Source organism: Rhinolophus sinicus, chromosome 2 (genome assembly GCF_057876585.1).
Source record: "Rhinolophus sinicus isolate RSI-liver-muscle chromosome 2, RSI-T2T, whole genome shotgun sequence".
NCBI classification, from domain to species: domain Eukaryota; kingdom Metazoa; phylum Chordata; class Mammalia; order Chiroptera; family Rhinolophidae; genus Rhinolophus; species Rhinolophus sinicus.
Window position 1 is genome coordinate 1,475,211 of NC_142502.1, and position 14,051 is coordinate 1,489,261.

A 14,051-nucleotide genomic window follows, 5' to 3' on the forward strand; every position below is an offset into this window, starting at 1 on the left:
GATCAGTAAGACGCCCCGAGGGCAACTGTTACCTCAGGTTCCTAACAATGAAGGCTGAACTGGTCGCCTTTTGCTTGACTCAGTAATACTGGTGCTTCAGACAACATACATGGCACCAAATGATAGAACAAAAACACTCCAAAACAAGGAATGTTTTTAAAATGGTCATTTCCAGAGACTTTGTCAAGGAATTTTTAAAATACAGCCGTAACAATTTCCTTGCTTCTTTGTACAAAATAAAGCCATTGCTCCATCGACTGGAACTACTAAAAGAGGGTTGCTGAGGTTTATGATATGGAACCGTAACAATGCAGAGTCAAACCACAGGCACATGGGAAAGAGAAACCGACTTAGAAGGGATCAGTACAAGATAAAACAACGTCTCCGTAACAAGCCTTGTAACCGAGGTGGCCTGGGACTGCCATGTTAAATTCAGAATGAGCCGTGTCACCTGGAAGTTTAGCATCCAGAGGCTCTCCAGCCCCGTTTTGTGGTAGTCACGCTAAGCCAGAGTGAAACCTAAGCCAGCATATAATGAACTGTTACCTATGGAGACGCTCAAACATGCACAAAAATGGAGGAACTGGTCTAAGGAGCCCTCCCGTGGCTTCTTTGACACCCGGCTGACCTTGTGTTATAAATACTGCTGCTCAGCCCAACTCCCATGTCGCTGGCATAGTTTAAATTGCGTATCAGACAACACATCAATGATTTCAGTCTGTATTCAACTGTCAGGGACCTTCTGTGAGCATCACAACCATGCCAACAGGAATGTCACGTGATGAAGTTAGCATCACCCAAAACCTGGCTGTCCCCAACATGTGTTTCCAATGGCTTGTTCGCGTCAGGTCCCGCGCAAAGCCCACGGCTGTGGTCCCGAGCCTCCCAGGTCTCTCGCTCCACGGTTCTCTCGCTCCCTTTGGCTAGCCGTTGGCTTTTGAAGAAATCAGGTCATCTGTCCTGTGAAATGTCCCTCTTTCTGATGTGGCTGATTGCTTCCGCACCTTTAAAATGATGGACCCTGAGACTTAATTAGATGCCCTGTGTTGGCTCAGACTCCCTGTCGTGGGCTGTGTGTCCATCACCAGTTCCTAAGCTCCACACATCTGCTTCCGGCGAATCTGCAAGCGCCTGGGGCCTATAGAGGGTCCCTGAACCTCCCGTTGCCATCAGGACTCCAAGTGGTGATTTCCCAATCCCATCATTTACTGGAACTTATTAGCTAGATTTTCCTACAAACAAAAACTTCCCAAACTATTCATTTACCCTGAAACGCACTTGATCGGGAAGGCATCATAAGTGTTTCTTTCTCTTTATCACCATTCACAATAATGGGCTGACACTCCAGCACTCTCCACAGGGGATCCGTGGGATTTGAAACCACTAACAATAGCTATGAACCGAATGAAGGTTGTTACGGAAGCACATGTTTCAGCCTGGCTCAGTCATTCCGTCAGCTCCGTTTCGTGGGTGTCCCGTTGAGTGGACTCTGCATTCTGTGGACACGACCACACTGCCTGATGCGTCCCTTGCTGTGGGCCTCATCCTGCACATACAACCCACAATCACCTAGGGAGCCCCACTTCCTGGTACTTAGGGGGCCCCACCTGGGTGCTGGGGTTCTCACGGCTACCGCTCGGCTTCTTTTTGTAGATAAAGCTAAGAAATACGTGCGTTTAAAGGGAAAACCAATTGGAATTCATGGTGTTGTTAAATGAATTAAACAAGAAGCCAGGAGACTGAGGCTGCGTGGCTCTGCCGGCCTAGGTGGCCGACCCCAAACCTAAGCCTGTAAGTACCTCAAGGTCAGGACATGGACACGCTGAGGACAGCCCCTCAGGCAGCCACTTGGCTGGAAGCTGCCGCCACTCAGTCACTTCCTGCTTTGCTTCTGCACCTTCTCTGCTTAAGTGTGTGCCCTGGCTTCTGCCCTCCTCACCACTTCTGGTTTGGCACTAATTTAAATTGATTTTTGCTCAAATAAACTCTTAAAAATTGAATACATCTGTTCAAGTTTTAACAGTAGATATGTCTGTTTCAAACTTGAGGCTACAATTTCATTCTTAACTTCACTGGTGTTATATTAGTATTTCTTTTTTTTTATGCTGTTTCTTTTTTTTTTTTAATTTATTTTTTAAATTTATTGGGGTGACAATTGTTAGTAAAATTACATAGATTTCAGGTATACAATTCTGTATTACATCATCTATAAATCCCATTGTGTGTTCACCACCCAGAGTCAGTTCTCCTTCCATCACCATATATTTGATCCCCCTTTACCCTCATCTCCCACCCCCCACCCCCCTTACCCTCTGGTAACCACTAAACTATTGTCTGTGTCTATGAGTTTCTGTTTCTCATTTGTTTGTCTTGTTCTTTTGTTGTTTTTGGTTTATATACCACATATCAGTGAAATCACATGGTTCTCTGCTTTTTCTGTCTGACTTATTTCGCTCAGCATTACACTTTCAAGATCCAGCCATGTTGTCACAAATGTTCCTATATCATCTTTTCTTACCGCTGAGTAGTATTCCATTGTGTATATAGACCACAAATTCTTTATCCATTCATCTATCGAAGGACATTTTGGTTGTTTCCATGTCTTGGCCACCGTAAACAAAGCTGCAGTGAACATTGGAGACACATGTCTTTATGTATAAATGTTTTCAGATTCTTTGGGTAGATACCCAGAAGAGGGATAAAATCCCAATGGCATTTTTTAAAGAAATAGAACAAAAAATCATCAGATTTGTTTGGAACCACAAAAGACCCCGAATAGCCAAAGCAATCTTAAGAAAAAGAACAATACTGGAGGTATCACACTCCCTGACTTCGGCTTGTACTACAGGGCTACAATAATCAAAACAGCATGGTATTGGCAGAAAAACAGACACACAGACCAATGGAATAGAATTGAGAACCCAGAAATAAAACCACATAAATATGGACAGATAATTTTTGACAAAGAAGCTAAAAACATACAATGGAGCAAAGACAGCCTCTTCAATAAATGGTGCTGGGAGAATTGGATAGCCACGTGCAAAAGAATGAAACTGGACTGCTATTTGTCACCATGTACCAAAGTTAATTCAAACTGGATCAAAGACTTAAGCATAAGACCTGACACAATAAACTGCATAGAAGAAAACATAGGTACTAAACTTATGGACCTTGGGTTCAAAGAGCATTTTATGAATTTGACTCCAAAGGCAGTGGAAGTAAAAGCTAAAATAAATGAATGGGACTATATGAAACTTAAAAGCTTCTGCACAGCAAAAGCAACCTTCGACAAAATAAAGAGGCCACCAACTGAATGGGAGAAGATTTTTGCAAACAGTGCCTCTGATAAGGGGCTAATATCCAAAATATACAAGGAACTCATGCAGCTCAACAACAAAAAAACAAACAACCCAATTGAAAAATGGGCAGAGGACCTGAAGAGACATTTCTCCAAAGAGGACATACAAATGGCAAATAGACATGAAAAAATGCTCAACATCACTAATCATCAGAGAAATGCAAATAAAAACCACAATGAGATATCACCTCACCCCAGTCAGAATGGCTATCATCAACAAGACAAATAGTAACAAGTGTTGGAGAGGCTGTGGAGAAAAAGGAACCCTCATACACTGTTGGTGGGAATGCAGACTGGTGCAGTCGCTATGGAAGGCAGTGTGGAGGTTCCTTAAAAAATTACGAATAGAATTACCATATATTGGTATTTCTTATGCTCCAAATTTTAGGTCCCAATCGCACGTTCACTGCCTGATTTGGGGGCTGGAGAGTTAATGAAAGTGAAGGGACTCGCCCGACACAGATCTACTATCAGGAGCCCTGTGGTCCCACAAAAGGAAAACGTGTCCAACGCCTCATTCATCTCTTGTTCCGTAGAAATCAAGGGACAAACGCACTTCCATTAACTAGGACAGTGTGCAACAAGGTGGGAAAGTACATTCATGCAGACTCGGGAGGACGCACGGCGGGGGAAGCATCTGGGGACGCTTTGTACCATCGCACAGAGAACCTCACCCACAGTTTGTTAGGGAGATTCACTCACGTCATCCACTGCACGGGCCACTTCTCCAGGCGCGGGGCTGAGGGGAAAAATAGCATTTAATACACATATCACCACACCATTCCTTTCTGGACCCTGACACCCAAACTCTCCAAACCAAACTTTGCTGCCCTCATTTCTTTTCTATTTTCTGGTTCCCCATTCCCCAGCCTTTCGATTTATTTCTTACTCCTTCCCTTCTCTTCCCTCACCTCTTCCTGTATCCATGTCTCTCTTTTTCTATCCTTTTCTTATTTTCATCTCTCCTGCCTCCCTTTTGCTTTTTCTTGAACTTCTTTCTCTTATACCTCAGCTCTTTATTTCATATTTTCATACCCTCTGTATGTGCTGCTTGGAGTGGTACGCGGACCTACGTGAAACATCTCATGTAGAACAGCCTTGGGTTAGAGGCTCCGGAGTGACTGATACAGAAGAAAAGCTTTACCAAGGTCTTTGCCTGTAAGAACTTGGGCCTTTGAAGGCAATCATGAAAAAATAAAGCAACACATTTCAAAACGAAAATCAAATGAGCGTGAATGATGTAAAAGCAAAGACAAGAGCTTCACGAAGCCGCTTGTGAACCTTGGGGAAGTGGAGCGGCCCAGATCAGCGCTGTCCGGCAGAACTTTGTGTAACGATGGGACATTCTGTCCAAATGCCCAACGTCTGCCCTGAAAGTGTGGGTAACGCCACTGAGACCACATTCCCCATTTTATGTCATTTTCATTCATTTAAAGTTACATGACCACATGTGGGAAGCTGTCTTGTTGGGCAGGGCGGGACCCTAATAATGGCAGAAGCAATCTGTAAACAGCCCTGGAAAAGCACATCCATGCACACACCACACGTGATGACGGCAAGCTGCTGGGTTTCACTGTTGTAATCGGTGGGCCCTATTTTCAGGTCCTGCCATAGTTATCGAAATACGTTAAGTACCAAGCTAGTTAAACGTCTTGAAGAAAAAAAAATTCAGTCACTGTCAAAAAGACACAAATGGTTTGTTTCACATTATGGGACCGACCAGGGCTTCCTGAAGACCCGAGGTCAAGTGCTAACATGCTGTGTAAATACAGGGGAGACCTGAGTGGGCAGGACGAGGGGGGATCTATGGTGAGGAAAGTAAACCCGCCGCCGAGACCCACCAGTGGAAGTGGGGCTTCTGGAAGTGCCCGACGTCATGGTGGTGGGAGGGCCTGGCAGTCGGGGTCGACATGGTGGCCATGGGGCAGACACCTCCCTGGGGTGCTTTCCCGTTGGGGTCAGGAGGGGAAGTCAGATTGAGCAGGGCGTTCCAGCAAACATTCAGGTAAATGCATCTCAGGTAATTCTGTGTAATTCATTAAAAGCATCAAAACTTTCTCTGAGTCAGAAATACCGGCTGCGTCACCCCGCAGGGTCTCTGGAGTAATAAAGCAGCAGGCCGCCCTCAGAGGAAGCAACGTGTGGGGGCGGGTGGGAGGGGGACCAGTGCGAGGCCGGCCTGCCATTGCGGGAAGGAGCCTGCACGGCGGCAGCACCCCACCGTGCTTGCTCATCTGGCTGCGCAGAATCTGGGCCAGATTTAAGCCACCTGCCGGAGAGTCTGCTGAGCACGTGTGATTAGCAAGGCCGCTCCAGCCATACAAGGGAACCTCACCCCCAGCACAGACACGTCCTGCTCTGGGACCAGGCTAGGGAAGGAGGGGCACGGCAACTGGCTGCCATTTCTGTATTTTTCCTTAACACACGCACACACACGTGCACACAGAAACATGCACACACACATGTGCACACACAGGCACATGCACACACATGCACACACAGGCACACACACACATGTGCACACAGAAACATGCACACACACGTGCACACACAGGCACATGCACACACGTGCACATACAGGCGCGCACACACGTGCACACAGAAACATGCACACACACACGTGCACACACAGGCACATGCACACACGTGCACATACAGGCGCGCACACACACGTGCACACAGAAACATGCACACACACACGTGCACACACAGGCACATGCACACACGTGCACATACAGGCGCGCACACACACGTGCACACAGAAACATGCACACACACGTGCACACACAGGCACAGGCACACACGTGCACACACAGGTGCGCGCACACACGTGCACACAGAAACATGCACACACATGTGCACACAGGCACATGCACACACATGCGCACACATGCGCACACACGTGCACACACGTTCACACACACGTGCACGCACAGGCACACACGCACGTACACACACAAAAGCAAATTATCTGGCATGTGAACCTGGATCATCAGACTTGTCATCCAAAGGCAGCAGAGGACGGATACGACAGTGGACTCTGACGTTCCCTTTCAGATCCTGTGACAACAGAGCACGTGCCCATGGACGCAGGAGCGAGGCGACCCACGCTGCTGAGCTGTTTCCCCAGAGAACACACACCGTCACCCCCAGACATGAGCCTCAGTTTCCTGCCCACATCTCGACTTCTGAAAATGTCCCTACGGAGCAGTGAGTACTGTCATTTTTAGCTTTTTAAAAATTCATGTTTACATTCATTCACTTGGCAAATGATTATCACTCGATAGTAAGTATCAAGAAAGCACCTCTCAATGGGCTCCTGGGCTGACGCTTTCAGGCATTTCAGAAGAACTTTCTGAAATTTGGTCCTTTTGCTCATTATGCAGCAACCCAAAGGGCCCATCTAAATAGTGGCATGACGTGATATTGTGGGAATGAAACCGAAGCCCAAGAACCAGCTAGACCAGCAGACCATGCGACGCTGACCCCACACCCTTCCCACAGAGAAGCAGGGGAACCAGCCGGGCTAAGATCTGTGTTGTGGGGAATCCACGTCCAAACAGTCAGGGTTTGGTTTGGCCATGTGAGTCCGGGTGAGGCCGCCACGGGAGGACCCTGCACCCACCAGCACCTTTGCTAAATCTCTGCCTCCATCCGACACCTGTGTGCCCGGCTTTTCGTCCCCAGGTCAGGTCCAGCCTGATGCTCCAGCCTGTTAAAATAGTTTGACTGGATCTGCTATCAAACCCTCTCAAATGTGAACCCTCAAATACAATAAACGTGCCTTTGTATGTCCAGCAAACCACTCATAAGTGTTAGGATCTGAGCAGTGGGGGCCCAGAGGACACCCCGAGCCTCCCATGCCCCGCGAAGGGGCTCCTGGAGGGAGGGGACCACGGGTCCCTCGTCTCTCCTGCCCGTATGCATGCCCTGCCATGAGCAGGCACCGGGCCGGCACTCTCACGTGTGCACATGTGGCCCTTTCTCAAATGCCTGGCTGATGGCCAGATGCTCTCACCTACCATCTCTCTTTCACAGTTTTATTCTCCTAAGCACTTGCTGGTTTCCAGGGAGTGCATTTTCCCTCCACATACTCAGAAACCAGCCTTTTAGGGACCTGTTCTAACACCACGCCCGGGCTGTGTGGCCACTTTATTCAGCCAGGAGTGAGGTGCAGCCCCTCAGACTCTGATGGGAGTCAATGGCACACCATGTGTTTACAGGCTCTTAGGACTTTTGGGTCTGGGATCCCATAGCGTGAGACCCTGGGTGCTGTTCCCAGGGCTGCAGACTGCAGACCCAAGACCGGCTGCAGCCAGGACCCAGGCTCCTCCACGGTCCAGTGCCGCACCCGAGCTGTGGCCCCTCGGGCGGTTCATGGCCCCTGCCAGATGCCACGCAAAGAGCTTTTGGAGTGGCAGCACCTGGCTTCGTCTACAGCAGCTCAGCGGGGCGGCACCACTGGGCAGATGCTCCAAACAGCACCTGCCTTGCAGCAGCACTCAACAAACGAGCTCCAATGTCAGTGTTGGCGGCGTTGCTGCCAGGCAGGAGCGCGTAAAACAGATTTACTGTCACACGCGTCAGTACCACGCAGGGGTTGGCGCGGGTAGGAGGGGCTCTCAGCAAGCTCGCTGTCCTGGCTTCAGGTAGATGACAGTCGCAGAGACTGGCCAAGGAACACCCATAAACGTCAAATATCATGGGAACACATACATCAAAAATCAAAGCCGTCAAATAAGTCACCCACTCTGGCACCCTCTGTGGGTAGATGGAAACCTGAGTCTTGGAACGAGTGAGAGGCAGGCTCAGGGCCCCTGAGGGCCAGGAAGGGAGGGCGGGCACCATCCCCCCACCACCACTCGGGGGTCCTGCTGTGCCCACCTCTGCATCTCCCCACACTCCCCCCAACACGCCCCCCACACACCTCACGCCCGCAGCTCGGCGGGTCCTGTCAGGAGGTCCGACAGGGACTGGCCCAACCCGTGCTCCCCTGCACTGCCACCAGCCTGGCACAGGCCACCGTCCCCGCTGGTCAGATTGCACCTCGCGGCTGCAGTCAGGTCCAGTCACTGCCTCTCGCACCCCACGGGGCCTGCCCCTGTCCCTCTCTGCCCGCGGGCCGTCCCTCCCACCCCATGTCCCTGCTCAGGTCCCCCTCGAGGTCCCCCTCCAGCACCTTCCTCTGAGCCACCAGGTCGGTGGGACACGGTACGCGGATGGCCTGCTCACCACCAGGCTGTTGTGAAGCTGCTTCCTCCTCTGCCTTTCAAGGTGACGTTGTGCCTTCATTTCCTGTAAGGACCTCTCAAGGTGAAGTGCCTTGGCCTGCCACGCTGAGAGGACGATTGCACCCCAAGTTAGAAAGAGGTGCGTGGGCCCACCCCGTTGCTTCCAATCACCTCGTCGGACAGGACACTGTGAGGAGGTCCCAGCGACCAAACACTGAGCTCACCCATGACTGCCCTGGGAGAAGCGTGGTGCATTCGGTGCGTGCTGGCAGGTCACATGGCAGCCACCATGCCCACTATCTGAAGCACCGCGAGGGATCGACCAAATGCCCTGGGGCTGGAGGGAGAGCCCTGCATATCGGGGGCAAGGGGCTACCTTGGGCCACCACATCCTCAGCTGGCAAGTAAGGACAATGGCTTCTCAACTGCAGTGACAATACAGGATCGATGGGGGCTGGACACAAACACGCGAGGGCCTCCAGGTGTGTCCGGCCGAGCCCAAGGTCTGACACCTGCGTGCCAGACTCACCCTGGTGGCAGCAGGACTGCATGTGTCAGTCTGCGGAATCCCTGTTCCTGCCGGACCCCAGAGCGAGGCAGCGCCTAGGGTTAGGGTCACGTCTTACACGGCAGAGCCTCGAGCTGCAGCTGTGCTCGCTCCATGGCTTTCATGGTTTCAGAAGGACAGTCCCGGTGTTGGTCCTGGCAGTTTCTGAAAAGTTGCGCAGAAGAGGAATGAAGCTCTTTTATATCTTGTTTCAGTTCCTATAAAATAAGAATGCGATTAACACAGTTACCGTTGGCAGCCATCACAGCACAATTATGCCTCACAGAAGCATCTGTCCACAGTTAACGTAGCCAGACAGCAATTTATCACGAACGGAGTCTGTTCAAAACCAGAGTCTGACGCCCGTCACCACGGCCTGTGGCACCTTCAGGTGGGACGTGAGGCCACGCCCACTTCTGGATTTGACCCAGGTATGGGTTTTGCACTACACAGAGCAGCCTGTGTGGTTTCATACGCCCACATATGTGAAGCAGTCACGAAAATAAACTGATTCACCGGTTTCCTGGGGAAGTGCACCCGTTGCATGGTGGGGAAAAGCCAGGCGCAGGCCGTCTCTCTGTCTGCTGTTTACTTCCTTGCAATGTTGGCACAGTCCCCCTCCTGACATGGGAACGAAGCTCTGGTGTCTTATCCAGACCACCTTCTGGAAGTCCAATTGTCAAGAGCTCACGGTGAGAACAATGCAGGCCGAGCGACCTCGCTGGGTGTGTGTGCTAAGGTATCCCAGGCCCGGCGGTCGTTACGGAACTCCAGGAACCATGCAGCTGACGGGCGCGTCCTGCGTGATGGCCCAGGGATGGCAGCCAGTGCCCTGCTGCACATCGGGTCTCAGAATTAAACCTCGGAGTCGCGCCTGAGCTTAGAAGTTCTGTCAGTCTTTTCTCTCCTAGGAAATGGAGACTGCTTCCATGTTTGGGAAATATTTTGATAAAATATCGGAACTAAATTGAGTTATTTTTATTATGTGAAACGCAGACAGTTATACATTTCACTCAGAGATGGATTGATTTCACACAGTTGGAGGAGAATTAAGAATTAATTCTATATAAATCCATTCTAAACACAGTAAACCAGTTCATGGGGGAAAACACCTCTAAGTGGGGATTAATCCTGTCGGCAGATGGTGTTTTGTTGTTGTGATAATGACCTTTGCTTCCTTCTAATTCTCACCCGGTTGCATTGTTTATAACAAAAGGTGAACAATGCTCTTAATCAAAGGTATAAAAATAGGCACAGTTTCACCCTGGAGAATGGCCAAATGTGCTACACAGAATAACGACTTTCCCACCTTTCCTTCTGGAATCTCCAGTGTTTAAAGGTGCTGTTCTGAGGACACGCGGCAGTAGCTTGTTTCACGAGGCCTGTGCAAAGCAGGGCTCGCCCATGTGATGTTAACGTAAAGCTGAGAACCACTGCTGGGCGCAGGAGCTGTCTGAAGCAACCCCGCTCGCGGCCCAATGTTCCCTTCCCGTGTTTGCTCGGGTCCCAGCCGCCTGTGCCACCTGAGGGGCGTCTTGTCCTCAGGGAGTGTGGGAAAGCAGAGCTCCAAAGCCGTCATGACCACCGCGGTGACCTTCCCGTCTGGGGAGAGCAGACGAGCCAACTATCGTGGAAAAGCCGTCGGACGCACAGGAGGCACGCTGCTCCCCAAATGGAGGCACCTTCTCCTTCCCTAAGGTTTCGACAGGCGTGACTTACACAATTCACCCAACACAAGTTATGAGCACGAGCGCCCCCTGTGTAAATGAGGAGCCTGCTTCCGCTCAACCGCTTTACCTGAGCTGCGTGATGGAGCTGCAGCCGGGGTGGGTGCGTCCTGTGCCGAGGCCCCCGCTGGTGGCCGAGCCCTGTGGCCTCGCCACGCCTCGTCCCCATCCTTCCTTGGTACCGTTGTGGAGACAAACAGAAGAGGACTCAGCGCCTTAAAGTGCAGGCGCCGAAGCAGGTGCTTCTCCTCCGAGGGGAGGAGCTCCTCGACCGTCCACAGGGCCCCGTCTCCTGCAAGCAGACACTGCCCTGTGCAGCCGCCGCTGCGGCGGGAACCAGCCATGGAGGTGGCCCGGCAGTGCACACTGGACCCGGCAGGACCAGTGCGACTCTGGCGACAGCGTCCTGAGGGCAGGGACGGGGAGCCCACGAGGGGAGAGGCAGATTCCAGCAACAGAAAGAACAGTGTGAGAGGAACAGAGGGTGCGTTGAAGGGGGGGAGAGGGTACAGAGGCTCCCGCAGGCCAGGTGGGGAAGGGTGACAAACAGCACTTGCTGAGGGACAGTGCCAAGCCACTGGAGGATTTCTAGAGACCACCCTGGGCCTTCTGTGGACAAGGATGGAGCGAAGAAGGTAAACCGGTCAGAAAGCCAGTGCTGGTTTGGACCTCAGACTCTCGCTGTGGACAGTGCGCGGGGCCAGCACATGCTCAGGGGACAACCTTGCCAGGACTGGGAGACGGATGCGGGGTCGGACATGCAGCCCTTTACACTTCCCAGTTTGGGGCTTGAGCAGCTGGCGGAGGTGCCACTCAGGTACTAGGGACACATAATGAGCTTGGATTTCCACTTTGCTTTGTTTCCCAGAAGTCCACTCGGGTGTTCACGCTCTCACGTGACATTCTTACACGCGGGCGCATATGCTGGGAAATTGTTCCTCCCTCAGCACTGCAGCCATAATTCCCACACAGTAAAAATATGGTTCAACTGATAGTAAAATGCATGTTTTCACCACTTACGCACTGAAATAGATGTAGTGGTGTTACAAATATTAAGATGGAGGAAGCTCGACAGCCGTGGGGGAATAAGGGACATGTGCTCTCTCATTACCAGGAACCTGCTTCTTATCTTCGGGAAGGAAGGGTGGGGAGGAGAAGGAAACAGGCCAGGACGCAGCCCCCAGGAAGCAAGAGGGACACGCCAGTCACCGACGACATGGCCCCTCCGGTGAGAATGCCAACAGGCCACTGGTTATGGCGCCCAGGACTCCTGACAGTGGGAGTGCAGCTGCGAGTCTGCCCTTGACTGGTGATAGAGCAGAGAGCAGGGGGCCGGGAACGCCATGTGACACATGACACTGTCCATGGGGAAGGACAGCAGTGAAGTCATGCCAGCTGCTGCTGGGGGGAGCCCAGGAGTCTGGAGTCGTGTGCTCAGACAGGCGGTGTGGGCACTGAGACAGCTGGGATGACAGTGAGGGGACAGAGACCCAGACAGTGGCCACCTGTTCCGGGCCGGCTGTGGCGAGGAGGCCCTGCAGCTGAATAGTCGGGGTTTCGGGGTGCAGGCTGGTTGTCAGCAGGCCCTTCCCGAGGTTGCAAGGGATGCTTGCCATGAGGTGACTGGTGGGGCGGCAGGAGGACACTGTGCATGAGAGGGGACAGCTGGTCTGCCCCCAACGACGGCTGTGTGGAGGGGCTGGGAGCAGAGGTTTGCGAGGGGGAGGAGATTCAAACCCTTTCCATGGTGGGTGGAGAGCGGCTGATTCTGGAACCAGGACTGCAGCGTGGCTTGGATCCCAGCACCTGTGTCAAGCAGATGGTGAGGACCGACCTTCCTATTTGTCGGTATTTTGCAGCAACTCGGTGCAGGCACTGGGGAGGTGCACACGGGATGAAGACGTGCAGAGCGCAGGGGTGTGACGGTGGCAGAGATGGTGGGGTCCTGGCTACCTGCAAGGGAGTGCTGAACTCATGGATGCGACATCTAAGTGGCGAGTGACAGGAAGTCCTGGGACGGCTGTTGGAGGAAAGCAAAGTGACCAGGGGACTGACGACCAGATGAAACGGGAGGACTGTGGGAGGAATGGCGTGAGCTCATCAAACAGCCGGTGCTGTGGTCGGGCAGAGGTGTCCGAATCTGTGACATGGGACGGTAGAGGTTTGGGGACAGAAGGCAGGGGGGAGGCGGTGGGTGGCCCGTGGGGTGTGGGTGCTGCAGGACGGCAGGGGGCAGGGGGTGAAGGGACACTGGGTGTCCCTGTGGTGGGACCCTGGTCTGCTCCAGGCTAAGGTTCAAGCCAGGCCTTGTTGGGAAGCAAACAGGAAGGCCATGCACATTTTAATGTCGCAACATGACCATTTTTTTTAAAGGAAAACATTATAAAAAGTCAAGAATTTCCTGGACAAGATAGCTATGAAAAGGGAAACTGGGTACCATTTCCAGTACTCGGTGTTCAGAATCTCTCAGAGAAAACCAGATCCACAAAAGTAGTGAGGGGACTGTTCTCACGGCCACAGTTAATACGAGAAAACAAAAAACTTCCAAAGGGTGCCTGTAACTTCTGCTGATTGGACTTACATGCATTGTCTTCCTAACAGAGGCGGATCTTTATTTCTCTGATGGAGAAACAGACCCCAGTGGGTCCGAGTTCTCTGAGACACCAGTTGTTTGGGCGGCAGAGACAAGTGACCGCTTATCTGCTGCCACCACAGCCCCTAGTTTATCAACGTTCCTGCTGAAACCTAGATTTCCCAGGTTCTCTTAACGGTCGGACACCACGTGACCCAGTTCTGGCCAGAGAGGTGCTGGCAGTCACGGGGCAGGATTTCTGAGCAAAGGACAGAGAGGAACAGACGTGGCAGGCGTGTTCCTATCTCCCTGTCCCCCCACCCCCACCCACCTGGCACAGGCATGTGCTACCTGGAGCCCTAGCAGCCCCCCTGGACACATCTGGCAATGTCAAACTTAGCAGTCGGCAGCTACGTTTGTGGGACACAGATAGCGGATGAAGTGACAAGTGCATGGTTGTGGTTCCCCAGGCCTGCCTGCCACTTCCGGCTTCTTGCTGCAACACGACCAGCCACCTCGCTCCTGTCTGTTCCACAGGCTCCAGCAGAATGCCGCCCTCACTGAAACCCCACCAATAGTAACCTCAGCTCTGCCTTGTTGCCTGATTAACCTGACA

At 52.0% G+C, this 14,051-nt stretch overlaps 1 protein-coding gene across 1 annotated transcript in view; it reads right to left on the reverse strand.

The window, feature by feature from the left end:
• Window positions 1-13,779, reverse strand: part of KIF25 (kinesin family member 25) — a 26,976-nt gene extending 13,197 nt beyond the window's left edge. Inside the window, 5 exon segments of the mRNA XM_088794782.1 lie at window positions 10,660-10,738; window positions 10,934-11,269; window positions 12,369-12,562; window positions 12,919-13,078; window positions 13,767-13,779. Coding sequence (XP_088650908.1) covers window positions 10,660-10,738; window positions 10,934-11,269; window positions 12,369-12,562; window positions 12,919-13,078; window positions 13,767-13,779 — 782 coding nt within the window.
• Window positions 13,780-14,051: the final 272 nt, after the last annotated feature.